We start from the raw sequence: 15371 nt of genomic DNA on the forward strand, positions 1-15371 counted from the left end.
AGATGCTGACCAGCCTGCTGATTTCCTTCAGCATTCTGTGTATGTTGTTTGGATTTCCAGCATCTGCAGATTTTCGCTTGTTTGTGATCAGCTATATCCCAATCCTCTGGTACATTTGCTGTCACTAAGGATGATTTAACTATCTCTGCTAGGGCTCTGGCAATTTCTGCACTTGCATCCTGTAGGGTCCGAAGGATCACCTTGTCAGGCCCTGGGGATTTATCCACCTTGATTTGCCTCAGGGTAGCAAACACCTCCTCCTCAGTAATCTCTACAGGGTCCATGAAGTTGATGTCACTTGCCCTCGCTTCTATAGACTCTGTATCCATCTACTGAGTAAATACAGATGCAAACATCTCTCCCATCAGTTTTGACTCTGCAAATTGATTACCATTCTGGTCATCCAGAGAACCAAATTTGTCCCTAGGAATCCTTTTGCTCTTAATGTATTTGTAGAATCCCATAGGATTCTCCTTCATCTTGTTTGCAGGAGCAACTCCGTGCCATCTTTTAGCCTTCCTGGTTTCTTAAGTGTTCTCTTGCATTTATAATACTTCATAAGTACCTCATTTGTTCCTACCTGCCTATTCTTGCTATTCACCTTTTTCTCTTAACCAGGGCCTCGATATCTCTTAAAAATCCAGGTTCCCCACACGTGTTATCTTTATCTCGTTTAGACAGGCACGTACAAGCTTTGTACTCTCGAAATTTCATTTAGGAGGGCCTCCCATTTACCGAGTACACCTTTGCCAGAAAACAGCCTGTCCCCATCCACACGTGCCAGATCCTTTCTGATACCATCACACACCCAAAGCACTAAAAAAGGACAAACGTGCAAATGGCAAAAAATGACTGAATAACACACAGAATATTAAACATCAAATCAAAGCAGACCTTGAAACAGTCTAGAAATGCTCAGTTTCATTCAATACAGTTAATTTTAAGTGTTGTGTCGGTCATTGACTGTAGTCTGCAGAGCCAGTCTGCCCCAATCAAAATCTCAGAACATAGCAATTAAAATAAGAAGTAACCAGAAACACTTACAACATGAACTGCAGATTCCCCTAAAAGTTAGTCAAATCCACAAACTGCACCAATCAAACCTTCCCCAGTACTCAAGACTTCTGCAATGTCCCTTGGCAACACCAAATGAGAGGGAGAGAAAGATCGATTAAACGCAGGCAGATGGCACTAAGCACCTGCTCACCTTCCACTTTCATCCTAGCTGACTCCGAACATGTCCAATGCTTTAATCGGCGAGTTGATCAAAAATTGTCGCTGATCATGGGTTGTGCTCTGCCATTCGGCCGCACGCTCCATTCCCAGCCTCGGTGAGTTCTCTCAGACACAGCAAAAGCGCCAGATCACTCCATCAGCCTAAAAACACATCATTATCATGTAAATTACAGGCTCCAGTTGCACACAGGTTAGCAGTAGAAAAATATCTAAAAGAAGAAGAAGTCATCCTGTGAGCTCTCTGCAAGACGACATCATTAGTCGTGTTGGTCGCTGGTGCCATCTTGGATCACAGCCTTTTTTTATCTCAGGGAGGGGAAGTCTAAAACTACAGGTCATAAGATTAGTTTTATTTGTCACATGTACATCAAACTGTAGCGGTGTGCTACACGCAGCGCTAAAATTACGACACGGAGTCAGTAACTGCAGTCGAAGGAAAAAACTTTATTCGAAATCCTCAGCCTCACTTTTAAGCCTCCCTCGTGGCGCAGAGGCTCCAAAGCTCTGTGCTCGCAAACCCCCGTAGGCTATCTAATTGTGAGCCGGTTCGGATGTGCCAGGAAATGGGTCGCCACATAACCCCCACCCCAGAACCGGCGATACACCCCCCAATGTCCACAGTCTGGGCCAGAACCTGCTTGGGAGGTCGGCCTCTGCGCCGAGGTGCCAGAAACTCAGCCGATTGCGCCAGGTCCACATGGGCCGGTTTGAGGCGGTCCACCGTGAAAACCTCCTCTTTCCCCCCAACGTCCAGCACGAACGTGGACCCGTTGTTCCGGAGCACCATAAAAGGCCCCTTGTATGGCCGCTGCAGCGGTGGCCGATGCCAGCCCCTTCGTACAAACACAAACTTACAGTTCTGCAGGTCTTTGGGTACGCAAGTCGGGTTCCGCCTGTGCTGTGAAGTGGGTATGGGGGCCAGGTTACCGAGCTTCTCGCGTAGTCTGCCCAGGACCACTGCGGGATCTTCCTCTTGCCCCTGTGGGGCTGGTAGGAACTCCCCAGGGACGACCAGGGGCGCGCCGTATACCAACTCGGCCGACGAGGCGTGCAGGTCGTCCTTGGGCGCTGTGCGGATGCCGAGTAGGACCCAGGGAAGCTCGTCCGCCCAGTTGGCTCCTCGCAGGCGGGCCATGAGGGCCGACTCCAGGTGACAGTGGAAACGCTCCACTAGCCCGTTCGACTGTGGGTGGTAGGCAGTTGTGTGGTGCAGCTGAGTACCCAAAAGGCTGGCCATAGCTGACCACAGGCTGGAGGTGATCTGGCGAACATGGAATTGGGCTTCGGCATGCTGGAACCATAGGTTCGGTCGCTGTGTCCAGAAACCCGGCAGTTTCAACAAAACCGCATGAACAGAGGCAGCGTCGGTCATTTCTGGTCCAAAAATTGTTTGGACCGTCGGGGTCACCAATTGTAGCGGTGAGCTACACGCAGAGCTAAAATTACGACACGGAGTCGGTAACTGCAGTCGAAGGAAAAAACTTTATTCGAAATCCTCAGCCTCACTTTTAAGCCTCCCTCAACCTGCCCCCCCCCCGGGGCGCAGAGGCTCCAAAGCTCTGTGCTCGCAAACCCCCGTAGGCTATCTAATTGTGAGCCGGTTCGGATGTGCCAGGAAATGGGTCGCCACATAAACATCAAAACATACAGTAAACTGTATCATTTGCATCAATAGCCAACACAGTTCGAGGATGAGCTGGGGACAGCACATAAGTATTGCCATGCTTCCAGCACCTATATATTGATGCAGAATTAGATCATTCAGCCGTAGAGTCTGCTCTGCCATTAACTCATGGCTAATTTATTTTCCTGCTCCATCCGATTCTCCTGCCTTCTCCCCAAACCATTGACACCCTTACTAATCAGGAACCTATGAGACTCTGCATTAAATATACCTAATGACTTGGCCTCTGCAGCCATCTGTGGCAATGAATTCCACAGATTCGCCATCCTCTGGCTAACAAAATTCCTCCGCAGTTTTCCCAGGGTTATAACATCTAACACCAGAGGGCATGCATTTAAAGTAAGGAAGGGCAATATCAAAGAGGATATGAGGGGCAAGGTTTTCATACAGAGAGTGCTGGGTGCCTGGAATGCACTGCCTGGGGGTGGGGTTAGCAGAGGCAGAAATATAAAGGACTTTTAAGAGATGTTTAGCTAAGCACATGAATGTGAGGAAAATGTAAGGACCTGGACATTGTATAGGCAGAAAGGATTAGTTTAGTTGGCCATTTGATTATTAATTTATTTGGTTATTCATGACATTGTGGGTTGAAGGGCCTCTTCCTGAGCTGTATTGTTCTATGCTCTATATTCTTCTCTGTTCTAAAGGGACACCCTTTCATTTGGAGGCTGGCCCTCTGGTTCTAGACTCTCCAACTACAGGAAGCATGCTCTCCATTCCCAATCTATATTGGCCATTCCCTCATTTTCCTATGCACCAAAGAATGCTCTCTCCACAAGACAGCCCATCAAGACCTGGCAACATTCCCATGAATCTCCCCTATGTTCTTCCCAGCTAAAGGAAATGATGGGCTGAATGGCCTATTTTCATGGTATACTGCACTATGAATCACATTCCTGTCTGATGGCTTCTGTCACAGGTCCCGTCATTAATATCTCATTTCATTATGCTTCATCTGAGTCTGGGACCTCCAAGGGGAGGTAACAAAATGGCTTCCTGCTCAAACACCCTGACATCACAGCCATCAGAAAGAACCAGCCTCCAATGTGTTCATATCTAATTCTTCTTCCCTTTTCCTTCTTAAGCCATCGTCTCTACTGGGCATAGGCTGACGATAGCAGCTTGCCAGAGTCCTCAGTCCTTGGCCAAAGTTTGCTCAGCCCTGGGGCTTCTGCTTCCACCACTTGACACCAACATCTCCTCGGCAAAGACCCCCCTTCTCCCAGGAATGAGATCTTCGGAGAACCTGTTGCTGTTTCTGTTGCACTTTTTTTTTACAGTTGCTAGCCCCATGTCTGGCCCTCCTTCTTACACAGCCAGGCTTGGGACTGTCCACAGTAGAGTCATTATCTAACTCGTGCTTTACCATTTTTGCAGCCTGTAAACTAATAAAACAGCATGTGAAACTCGATGAACCAGTGAAAATACTTGGGAAGGATGTGCAATGCTACTCAACGGAGCCAATAGTGGATTGTGATCGTGGATGTTCACGAGTTAAGACTGTCCCAATCAACTATAGTTTCCATTGCATACCAATAGGTAAGTAAGTTTCCGAGACTTGAGTTATTGTGTTGATTTATTCCATCTCATTACTACTGCCAACGGTCCAGTGTGAATCATGACTGAAGAGAAGGTAGGTGTCACTTATTCACCCAACACCTATACATTGGTGCCTAGTTTTATATACAATCAAGAATGTCCCATTTATCATGGAAGTTAGATATTTGCCCTTGTGGCTAAAGGGATCGGGGGTATGGAGAGAAAGCAGGTACAGGGTTCTGAGTTGGATGATCAGCCATGATCATACTGAATGGCAGTAAGGACCTACTTTCTATGTTTCTATGTTTCTATCATGGCCTTGTTCACAACGTGAACTAGATTCATCAATGCCTCTGAATGGAAAATCCTACAAAAGGTAGTGGATTCAGACCAGTACATCACAGGTAAAGCCTTCCCAACCATTGAGCACATCTACATGAAATACTGTCATAGGAAAGCAGCATCCATCATCAGAGGTCCTCACCACCTTGGCCTTCTCTTTTCTCACTCCTGCCATCAGGAAGAAGGTACCACCAGGTTCAAGATCAGTTACTACCCCACAACCCTCAGGCTCTTGAACAAAGGGTGATAACTACACTCACTTGCCCATCCACTGAGATGTTCCCACAGCCAATGATCTCACCTTAAGGAATCTTTACTTTGTTATTTCATGTTCTCATTATTTATTGTTATTTATTCATATTAGCATTTGCACAGTTTGTTGTTTTCTGCACTCCAGTTGAACCTGTTATAGTTACTATTCTATAGATCTGCTGAGTAAGCCCACAGGAAAATGTATCTCAAGGTTATAAATGATTTAAAGGTTCAAAGATTCATTTTATTGTTAAACTATCCATGTACAATACAACTCTGATATTCGTCTTCTCCAGATAGCCACGAAATACAGAAAAACATGGACGTTGTTGAAAGAAAAGAAATTAACCCCCTCCCCACATGCATGAAAAGAATAAGAAGCAAAACTAGCAAACCCCAAACCCCCCACCTTCTCCCTCAAATAAAAATCTAGTATATCGCCCTCCAGCTGGAACATCAACTCCAAACCCCCAACCTCCTCCCTCACACAAAAACTAACAGATCAAAAACCCAGAAAACAGCAGCGAGAACATCAAACCCCAAACACCCAACCACCCTCCCTCGCAAAAAACAGCGAGTAACATCAAACCCCAACCCCCTCCCTCTCAAAGAAAGACCATCGACAATAGCATCAAACCTCTCTCTCACACACAAAACTAGCAGTTCACCCACACAGAAAAACACCAATAAGAACATCAGACCCCAAATCCTACTTCATGTAAAAAGTATTGCCCTTCCGCCAATCAGCAACAAGAAAGAAAACACAGAAGACAAAAGGAGGCCAATATCAACTACAGTCCAATAACCACATCAATTTCAGAACTTAGAAAACATCCTCTCGTCAGCATTGAGGAGAGTGGATGCACAAACGCGGTCTTTCCCTGAAGAGCGACCACCATGCCAGATCCGAAACACCATGCCAACTCAGCTACCGCCTACCGTCAACCCCATGGCCACCGTGGAGAGTGACCGCTAACCTCCTCTGCATTCAGCTTGATGCTTCAATCTTCCTTGACGCTTCAAAATGGAGTCGACCATGGTCTCTGATCTTCACCACGAGGCAGCTTGTGCTCTCGAGGACAGCAGAGTGCTAGAACATTCGACCAAATGCCAAACTGCATGTCACATGAAGACATATACGTACTTTCATAATAAAGTTTTTACTTTGAACTTTGAAGATTCAAAGACTCAAAGTACAATTATTATCAAAGTATATATGCAATATACAACAAGAGATTTGTCTTCCCGTAGGCAGCCACGAAACAAAGAAAAAAATGGAACCCATTCAAAGAAAAACATCAACATACAAAACAAATAAATCATGCAAGCGGCAAAAGCAAGTGAAAAACACAGAATATAAAACACAAAATTGAGAGATTTCAGGCCTATTCAATTCAACTCAGTTCTAGTTCAATCCGGTACTGTCTCATTCATTATCTTCAGACCACCCCAATCAATGTCACCCAAAATAACAACAAAATAGTTTAAATTGAAAGTTCAAAATAAATTTATTACCAAACTATTAATATATCAGCATACACTACTATGAGGTTTTCTTGTGGACATTCACAGTAGATACAAAGATCTCAAAGGAAATTACTGTGTCACGGTAGCATTACAAGTGCACAGATATATAAATATCAAAAGACAAGTAAGAAAGAATAAAAAATAAGTTGCCTCAAACAGTCTAACAGGTTGGGATCATCACTTCCTCAGCTATAGGTTGACGCATTATAGAGCATAATGGCCGAGGGCAGAAATGACCTCATATGGTGCTCTTTGGAGCAGCGTAGTTGTCTTAGTTTATTACTAAAAGTGCTCCTCTGTTCAGCCAAGGTGGCACACAGAGGGTAAGAAACATTGTACAGAATTGCCAGGATTTTCCATGGGGTACTTTGTTCTACCACAGCCTCCAGTGTGTCCAGTTTGACTCCTATAACAGAGCCAGACTTTCTAATCAGTTTATTGAACCTGTTGGCATCACCCATGTTGATGTAATTTCTCTAACACACCATCACATAGAAGATTATTTTGGCAACAACAGACTGATAGAACATGTGAAGGAGAGGCCTGCACACTCCAAAGCACCTCAGTCTCCTCAGGAAGTAGAGGAGACTCGGGCCCTTCTTGTACACAGCAAGAATAGTATCAATGAAAAAACACATACCAACAAAGTGCAAAAGACAAACCGTACAAATACCAAAAAAATGAATAAATAGATAAATAACTAATAGTATTGAGAACATGTGTTGTAGAGTTCTTGAAAGTGAGTACCTAGGTCGTGGTAGGTGTTCAGGTGGTTATCCACACCTGATGATTGAACTGTTCCTGAGCCTGGTGATGTTGGGATCAAACCTGATGGCAGCAGCAAGAGAGTATGGCCTGGATGGAAGGGGTCCCTGATGATTGGTGCTACCTTGTAGATGTGCCCAATGGTGGGGAGAGTTTTTCCTGTAACGGACTGGGCCATGTCTGCAACTTTCTGTAGTAGGCTTTTCCAGAGGTGGTGTGAGAGTGCCTGAATCCCAAAGCCCCCACACCACACAGGTTCAGAAATAGCTGCTTTCTGACAAGCATCAGGTTCCTGAACTAACCTGCACCACCCTAACCCTACCTCGGCAATGAAACACTACAGACCACCTCTTGCACTATTTGTTTAAGACATTGTGATAACCTAAGGACCTGAGTTAGGTGAGGACTTTATCTGCTGGAGCACCGGAGAATGATGGGAGATCATATAGTGGTACACAAAATAATGAGGGGTATAGACAGAGCAAATTATTGAAGCTTTTCCCCCCTCAGGTTGGGTGAGAGTAGATTAGGTTGAAAGGTGAAATATTAAGGAGAATCTGAGGAGGTACTTCTTCACTCAGAGGATGGTGTGAGTGTAGATTTGGGTTTAGTTGCAACAATTAAGAGATATTTGGATCATACATGGATGAAAGGCTGTTGTTAAAATTTAATACCTGGAGATACAAAAACAAATTCCCAGCATGGACAATCATGAACGCGAGTTCCATTATTTAGCAAGATTAATGGAACTCAGAGGATGAAAATGGAGGCCTATGTGGGCAGGAAGGGTTGCATTAACCTTATAGTAGGTTAAAAAGTCCACTGAAAATTATGCACCGATGGGCCTGCACTGTGCTGTAATATAATATCAATTATTGAAAGGCTTAAAGAGCAGATGTGGAAAAGGTGTTTCCTATTGTAGGGGAGTCTAGGACCAGAGGGCACACCTCAGAATAAAAGGATGTCCCTTTAAAACTGAGATGAGGATAAATTTCTTCAGCCAGAGGGTGGTGACTCTGTGGAATTCATTGCCAAAAATGACTACAGAGGCCAAGTATGGCTATGTACTGGGGTACATTTAAACCAGAAGTTGATAGGTTCCTGATTAGTAAGGGTATCAAAGGTTATGGGGAGAAGTGAGGAGGTAGGTGAAGAGGTTGGCACAATATGTGGGCCAAAGGACCTACGCTGCGTGCTTTGGTGGAATATGTTTTTTTCTATGACCACCATCTTCTCAAGGGCAACAAGAATGAGACATAAATGTGAGTCTACTCTGACAAGCATATCATGCAAATGAATTTTAAGAACTCTTTGTAATCTATTTGACACCTCACTGCCCCCTGAAGAGAGCTGGTTTAAGATAGTGAGGAAATGACCTAAGAATTCTTAATAAGCTTCATCAAGACCTAGCAATATGCTTATTATGTCCCCACCCGATTCAGTTTGCTATTTTATTTCTAGCCGCTAGATCTCACTGACTACTTGTAAGTTTACAGCTGTTGTTCATTACTGATTACTGTGTTGCTAAGCTATTGAACTTTGACATCAGGTCAGCCATTGTTTATATTATTTGTACATTTCATTTAGTCACTATTAGTTAAAAGTGCTTTGCTTCGATTTGAAGAAATTTTAATCAATATTTGAATCTATCTCTCATGAGAACGCCTAGAAGCCTGTATTATTTCTCAACTTATATTCTATAATGCATTCGTGAACAACAAAATTGGCTTCAAACTACAACTACACTGGGACTGGAGTTTACCTATCTGCCTATCTTAAGAGAATGGTGAAAACTCTTGAATGAGGGCAGAATAATGCTGACAATATCCAATGTTGCAGGTAGAATTGGAAATGGTTTATTATTGTACAATGAAGAAAAAGTTTTGCTTTGCACACCATTTACACAGATCATTTCAAAACCTAAGTACTTTAAGACTATATGAGGGAAAAGCAATGACGGAGTGCAGAATATGGAGCATAGAAGAGTACAATGCGGGAACAGGCCCTGCAGCCCCAGCGTTGTGCTGAACCAATTAAATTAGTAAACAAATGACCTTCAAACCTAATCCTTTCTGTTTACACATCCTTCCATTTTCCTCACATTCATATGCCTGTTTAAATGTCTCTCAAAAGTCCCCAGTTGGATCTGTCTCTACCAGCACGCCAGGCATCACCCTCCACGAGGGTGCCACAGTAGTGTAGCGGTTGGCACAACACTATTGCAGCTCAGGGCGTTGAAGTTCGGAGTTCAGTTCTGGTGCCCTCTGTAAAGAGTTTGTATGTTCTCTCCGTGACCACATGGGTTTCCTTCAGGTGCTCCAGTTTCCTCCCACAATCCAAAGTCACACTGGTTAGTAGACTAATTGGTCATTATAAATTGGCCTGGATTAGGCTAGGATTAAAAATAGGTGGGTTGCTGGGCAGTGCAGCTTCTTGGACTGGAAGAGCCTAATCCACATTGTATCTCTAAATAAATTAATTTTTGTGTTTTAAAAAAAACCTGCCTCTCACATCTCCTTTGAAATTACCCTTTCTCCTTTTAAATGCATGCCCTCTGGTACTAGATGTATCAACCCTTGGGTAAAGATGTTGTCTGTCTACTCTATCTATAACTCTCATAATCTTATAAACTTTTATCAGATCTGCCCTCAGCTTCCACCACTCCAGAGAAAACAGCCCAAGTTTGTCCAATATCTCATTATAGCATATGCTCTAATCGAAACAGCATCCTGGTAAATCTTTTCTGCATCTTCTATAAAGCCTCGATGTTCTTCCTATACTGTAATGGGGCGACCAGAACTGTATGCAATACTTCAGATGAGACCTAGCCAGAGTTTTATAAAGTTGCAACATAACCTCCTGCCATTTGAACTCATTGCTTTAACTAATAAAGGCAACTAGCCATATGCCTTCTTAACCATCCTATCAACCTGTGTATCCCCTTTCAGGGAGCTATGAAGTTGGCCCTCAAGTTCCCTTGGCTCATCAACACTGTTAAGGGTTTTGATCTTAACAGTGTACTATCTCTTTACATTTGACCTGCCACAGTGCAACACTTCACATTTGGCCGGGTTAAACTCCACCTGACATTCCTCTGCCTAAACCTGTACCTGATCAACATCCCATAGTATTCTTTGCCAGTTTTCTATGGTGTCCGAAACACCACCAATCCCCGCACAACACTACTAATCACAGACCACCAGCTAGAATAAGTCCTTCAATCACTACAACACTACTAATCACAGACCACCAGCTAGAATAAGTCCTTCAATCACTACAAATCTCAGACCACCAGCTAGAATAAGTCCCTTCGACCACTACCTTTCTATTTGGTTCTGAATCCAAATGGCCATTTCACCATAGATCCCATGAATCTTAATCTTCTAGCTGAGCCTCTCATGATTGTCAAATGACTTACTAAAATCCATGTAGCCAATATCCACAGCTCTACCTTTATCAGTCACCCTCGTCATCTCATCAAAAATCTCAGTTGTTACGAAGAAATGATTTGCCCCACACAAATCCATGCCGGCACTCTCTAAGTAGGCCAGGGTTTTCCAAATGCTCCTAAATTCTATCCCTAAGGATTCTCTCCAGTGACTTTCCTGCCACTGATGTGAGACTCAGCAGTCAATATTTCCAAGATTATCCCTAGTTCTCTTCCTGAATAATGGAACATGAGCTACTCACCAGTCCTCCGGGAACTCACCTGTTGTGGAGAGGATATAAAGATAAGGGCACCAGCAACCTCATCAGTACATGGCCTCTCTACCGCCGTGATGAGGCCACACTTGGGCAGGAGGAGCAACACCTTATATTCCAACCTGACGGCATGAACATCAATTTCTCAAGCTTCCAGTAATTGCCCACCCTCCTCTCCTTCACCATTCCCCTTCCCTGTTTCCCACTCTCACCTATCTCCTTACCTGCCCATCACCTCCCTCTGGAGCTGCTCCCCCTTCCCTTTCTTTCTCTCCTATCAGGGTTCCCCCCTTTCCAGCCTTTTATCTCTTCAACAACCAAATTCCCAGCTCTTTACTTCATCCCCATTCCCTCTCCTGATTTCACCTATCACCTACCAGCTTCTTACTCTGACTTCTCTTTCTTTCCAGTCCTGATGTAGGGTCTCGGCCCAAAACGTCAACTGTTTATTCTTTTCCATAGACGCTGCCTGACCTGCTGAATTCCTCCAGCGTTTTGTGCTTATAGCTTTGGGTTTCCAGCAATCTCATTTCTTGTCTACGTCAATAACCTGGAGTATGTCCTATCAAGGCTTGTGGACTTATTCATCCTAATGCTCTATTAAAGACCCAACACTATTCCCTCCTTTACCTCAAAATGCCCTAACAATTAATATGCCTAGCACTGATCTCCCTATCCTCCACATCCATCTCCTTGTAAAATACTGATGATGTATGTATAGAATGGCCTTGGAAGTCTCTTCAATCCTACTTGCCAAGGACTTCTCATGACCCCTCTGGCTTTCCGAATTCCTTTCTTGAGATTTTCTCTGACTTCTTTATAATCCTCAATGACTCTGTTTGAACATAGAACATAGAAAAGCTACAGCACAATACCTGCCCTTCCACCCATGATTCAAGCTTCCTAAGCTTTACGTGCTTTACATTTTCTTCTTGACTAAATTCATCACCTCTCTCGATATCCAAGGTTCTCTTAACTTTTCTTCCTTATCCTTCCTTCTGACTGGAACATACCTGCCCTGTACTCTGCGCAGCTGGTCTTTAAAAACCCTTCACATAGCGGATGTGGATTTGCCCAAATATATTTGTCTCAAATTAACTTTCCCTAGTTCCTACCTTATGCTCTGATAATTTGCCCTGCTCCAATTTAATACTTTTCTGCAAAGTCAACACTTATTCTCATCGGTAGCTATCTTAAAACTGTAACTTTAACATTTATCTTTATCTTAAGTTTCGTCTTTAGCATGCAAGATGTAGATTTGAAAGTCTGAAACAGGATAGTAGGTGCCCTTGAACCTAGTAGTGAATGTTTCCAAGCTTTTCTATCTTCTGATGGAGGGTTGGATAAGGGAAAATGTCTTGGGTGTGTGGAGTTTTGATTATATTAGCTGCTTTTCCAAGGCACCAAGAACTGTAGCAGAGTCCAGAGTGAGGTGGCAGGTTTTCAACATGGGCCGAGCTCTATTGCTAGTCATGGACAGACTTGCTATTGCAAGGTCAATAACAGCGGTATACTTTGACCCTAATACCCCAATTCCATAAGACATAGGAACAGAGTAAGTCTATTGGGTCCACCGAGTCTGCTTCACCATTCCATCATGGCTGATTTATTATCCCTCACAATTGCCTTCTTCCATAACTTTTAACACCCCTGTATGAAGGAACTGATGGTTTTGTGGCCAAGTTTGCAGACGATATAAAGATAGGTGAACTGGCAGATAGTTTTGAGGAAGTAGAGGTCATAGAAGGATGGAGACAGAATAGGAGAATGGGCAAAGAAATGGCAGATGGAGTGTTGGGAATTGTATTGTCATGCACTTTGGTAGAAGAAGTAGAAGCATAGACTATTTTCTAAATGGAGAGAAAATTCAAAAAGCTGAGGTGCAAAGGGACTTGGGAGTCCTCATGCAGGATTCCCTAAAGGTTAATTTGTAGGTTAAGATAGTGTTGAGGAAGGCAATATAATGTTAGCGTTCATTTTGAGAGGACTAAAATATAAAAGTAAGGATGTATTGTTGAGGCTTTATAAAGTACTAGTGAAGCCTCATTTGGAGTACAGTGAGCAGTTTTAGTTCTCTTATCTAGGAAAGGATGTCGTCACATTGGAGATGGTTCAAAGGAGGTTCACGAAAATTATTCTGGAATTGAAGGCTTGTCATATGATGAGCATTTTCTGGCTCTAGGCCTGTATTCATCAAAATTCAGAAGAATGAGGAGTGACCTCATTGACACCTATTCAATTTTGAAAGTCCTCAATAGAGTTGAGAGGATATTTCCTAAGGCGGGGGAGTCTAAGACCAGAGGACGTAGCCTCAGAATAGAGAGGTGTCCTTTTAGAACAGCGATGAGGAGGAAGGAAGAAGTTGGTAGACTCTTGATTAGTCCAGGTATGAAGGTATACAGGTAGAAGGCAGGAGCTTGTGGCTAAGAGGAAAATGTATCAGCCATGATGATATAGCAGAGCATACTCGATGGACCAAATGGCCTAATTCTGCTCCTATATCTTATGTCTTATGGTCTTAAACAAGAACATATCAACATCCACATAAATATTCCCATTAACTTGTCCTTCACAGCCACCTATGGTAATAAATTCCACATATTCACCACCCTCTGGCTTAAGAAATTCCTCCTCATCTCTGTTGTAATCAGACATCTTTGTATTCCAAGACTGTGCACTTTAGTCCTAGTCTCCCTTGCTATAGGAAACATCCTCTCCACATCCACTTTATCTAAACCTTTCAATATTCAATAAGTTACAGTGAGATCCCCACTCATTCTTCTGAACTTCAATGAGCACAGACCCAGAGACATCAAACGGTCCTCATACACTAACCCTTTCATTCTTGGTTCATTCTCATGAACTTTCTCTGAGCCCTCTCCAATGCACTTCTTAGATAGAGGCCAAAACAGCTCACAATACTCCAGATGCAGTCTGACCAATGCCTTATAAAGCCTCGGTATTACATTATCCCGGACACATATACCTGTCTGTTGTTGTGAGTTCAGTCTTCTTTGCTGCTTTATGTTGGGGAAGCAGCATCGGTACAAGTGATGCAAAAAGACTAAATAAACTCATCAAAAAGGCTGCATTTGTCCTTGGCTGCAAAGCAGACTCTTCTGAGTTGGTGTTGGAGAGAAGGTCACTAAACAAACTGTTATCCATTATGGACAATCAGGCACATCCTCTCTGTGACCTACTGAATAAGCAGCGGAGCACCCTTTCAAACAGACCCATTCAGATCCACAATAAGCACATAAAACAGTTCATCCCTATGCGACAGAAGAACACACATCACAGTACAATAGTCTGTGTTTTACTATTTCTGACATTATTATTGCACATTGGTAAACTATTGTGTATACTATTATTCTGCATTTATTATTAGTTAAGTCTGCACACTGCTAAGTGTGTTTTTAAATGTTGCTGCTGTAACAAAATATTTTCCCACTTGGAATCAATAAAGTATTATTACTATTATTATAATTATCATTATTACAATGCACGATTATCTAGTTTCCTTCACGGTGAATTAAACATGACTTAATACTTTGCAGATTCACACGCAAGCCCTACAGATGAACAGCTGAAATCTGCCACCTTTGCCCAGAAGAGTGAGGATGTAACAATTCCCTTTGACGTTCCTGTTGAATGTTCATGCAGTTCAGAATGTAAATAAGTAGAGCGCTGGGAACTTCTCTCTAATTGGTTCAAAGCACAAGCCTTAGGTGCAAGTTAGAGGGGGAAAATAATGCAATGAAGTAAAAATGCACCTAATAAATTTTTTTAATGAGTTAGTTTTAGATACATTGAAACATTCGTTTGTTGAATTCAATAAATCTGCATTTACCAAGCAAAATGATCTAATCATTGTGAATAGAATTTGATTATTGATTGCAACCATGAAGTGGCAGAGAACACTTTGCTCAAGAAACTCAACAGGCTGAAGAACACCTGTAGCGGAAGTGGAATTGTTCTTGCTTCAGGTCACGATGCTGCATCAGAACTTACCTCAAAATAGAGGACAGGTGGCCATGAGAAACAAAAAAGGGGGAGGAGCGCCAGAGGAAGGCGATGGGCAGGTAAGGAGATAGGGTGAGAGGGGAAAATGAGAATGGGGAATGGTGAAGGAGAGATGGGGCAAGCTTTACAGGAAGTTTGAAAATCGATATTCACGTCATCAGGTTGGAGGCTACCCAGATGGAATATAAAGTGTTGCTCCCCCACTCTGAGTGTAGCTTCATCACGACGGTAGAGGAGGCCATAGACTGACAAGTTGGAATGGGAATGGAAAGTGGAATTAAAATTGGTGGCCACTGGGAGA

The 15371-nt window shown here is 43.2% G+C and overlaps 1 protein-coding gene across 1 annotated transcript in view; it reads left to right on the forward strand.

Annotated features, from left to right (window-relative positions):
* The window catches only part of LOC132402339 (vitellogenin-like), a 145016-nt gene extending 130142 nt beyond the window's left edge, over window positions 1–14874 (forward strand). Inside the window, exons 30-31 of the mRNA XM_059985217.1 lie at window positions 4298–4459; window positions 14605–14874. Coding sequence (XP_059841200.1) covers window positions 4298–4459; window positions 14605–14726 — 284 coding nt within the window. The 3' untranslated portion in view covers window positions 14727–14874. The remainder of the gene's footprint in view (window positions 1–4297; window positions 4460–14604) is intronic.
* The last annotated feature ends 497 nt before the right edge of the window (window positions 14875–15371 follow it).

Source organism: Hypanus sabinus, chromosome 11 (genome assembly GCF_030144855.1).
Source record: "Hypanus sabinus isolate sHypSab1 chromosome 11, sHypSab1.hap1, whole genome shotgun sequence".
Classification (NCBI taxonomy): Eukaryota; Metazoa; Chordata; class Chondrichthyes; order Myliobatiformes; family Dasyatidae; genus Hypanus; species Hypanus sabinus.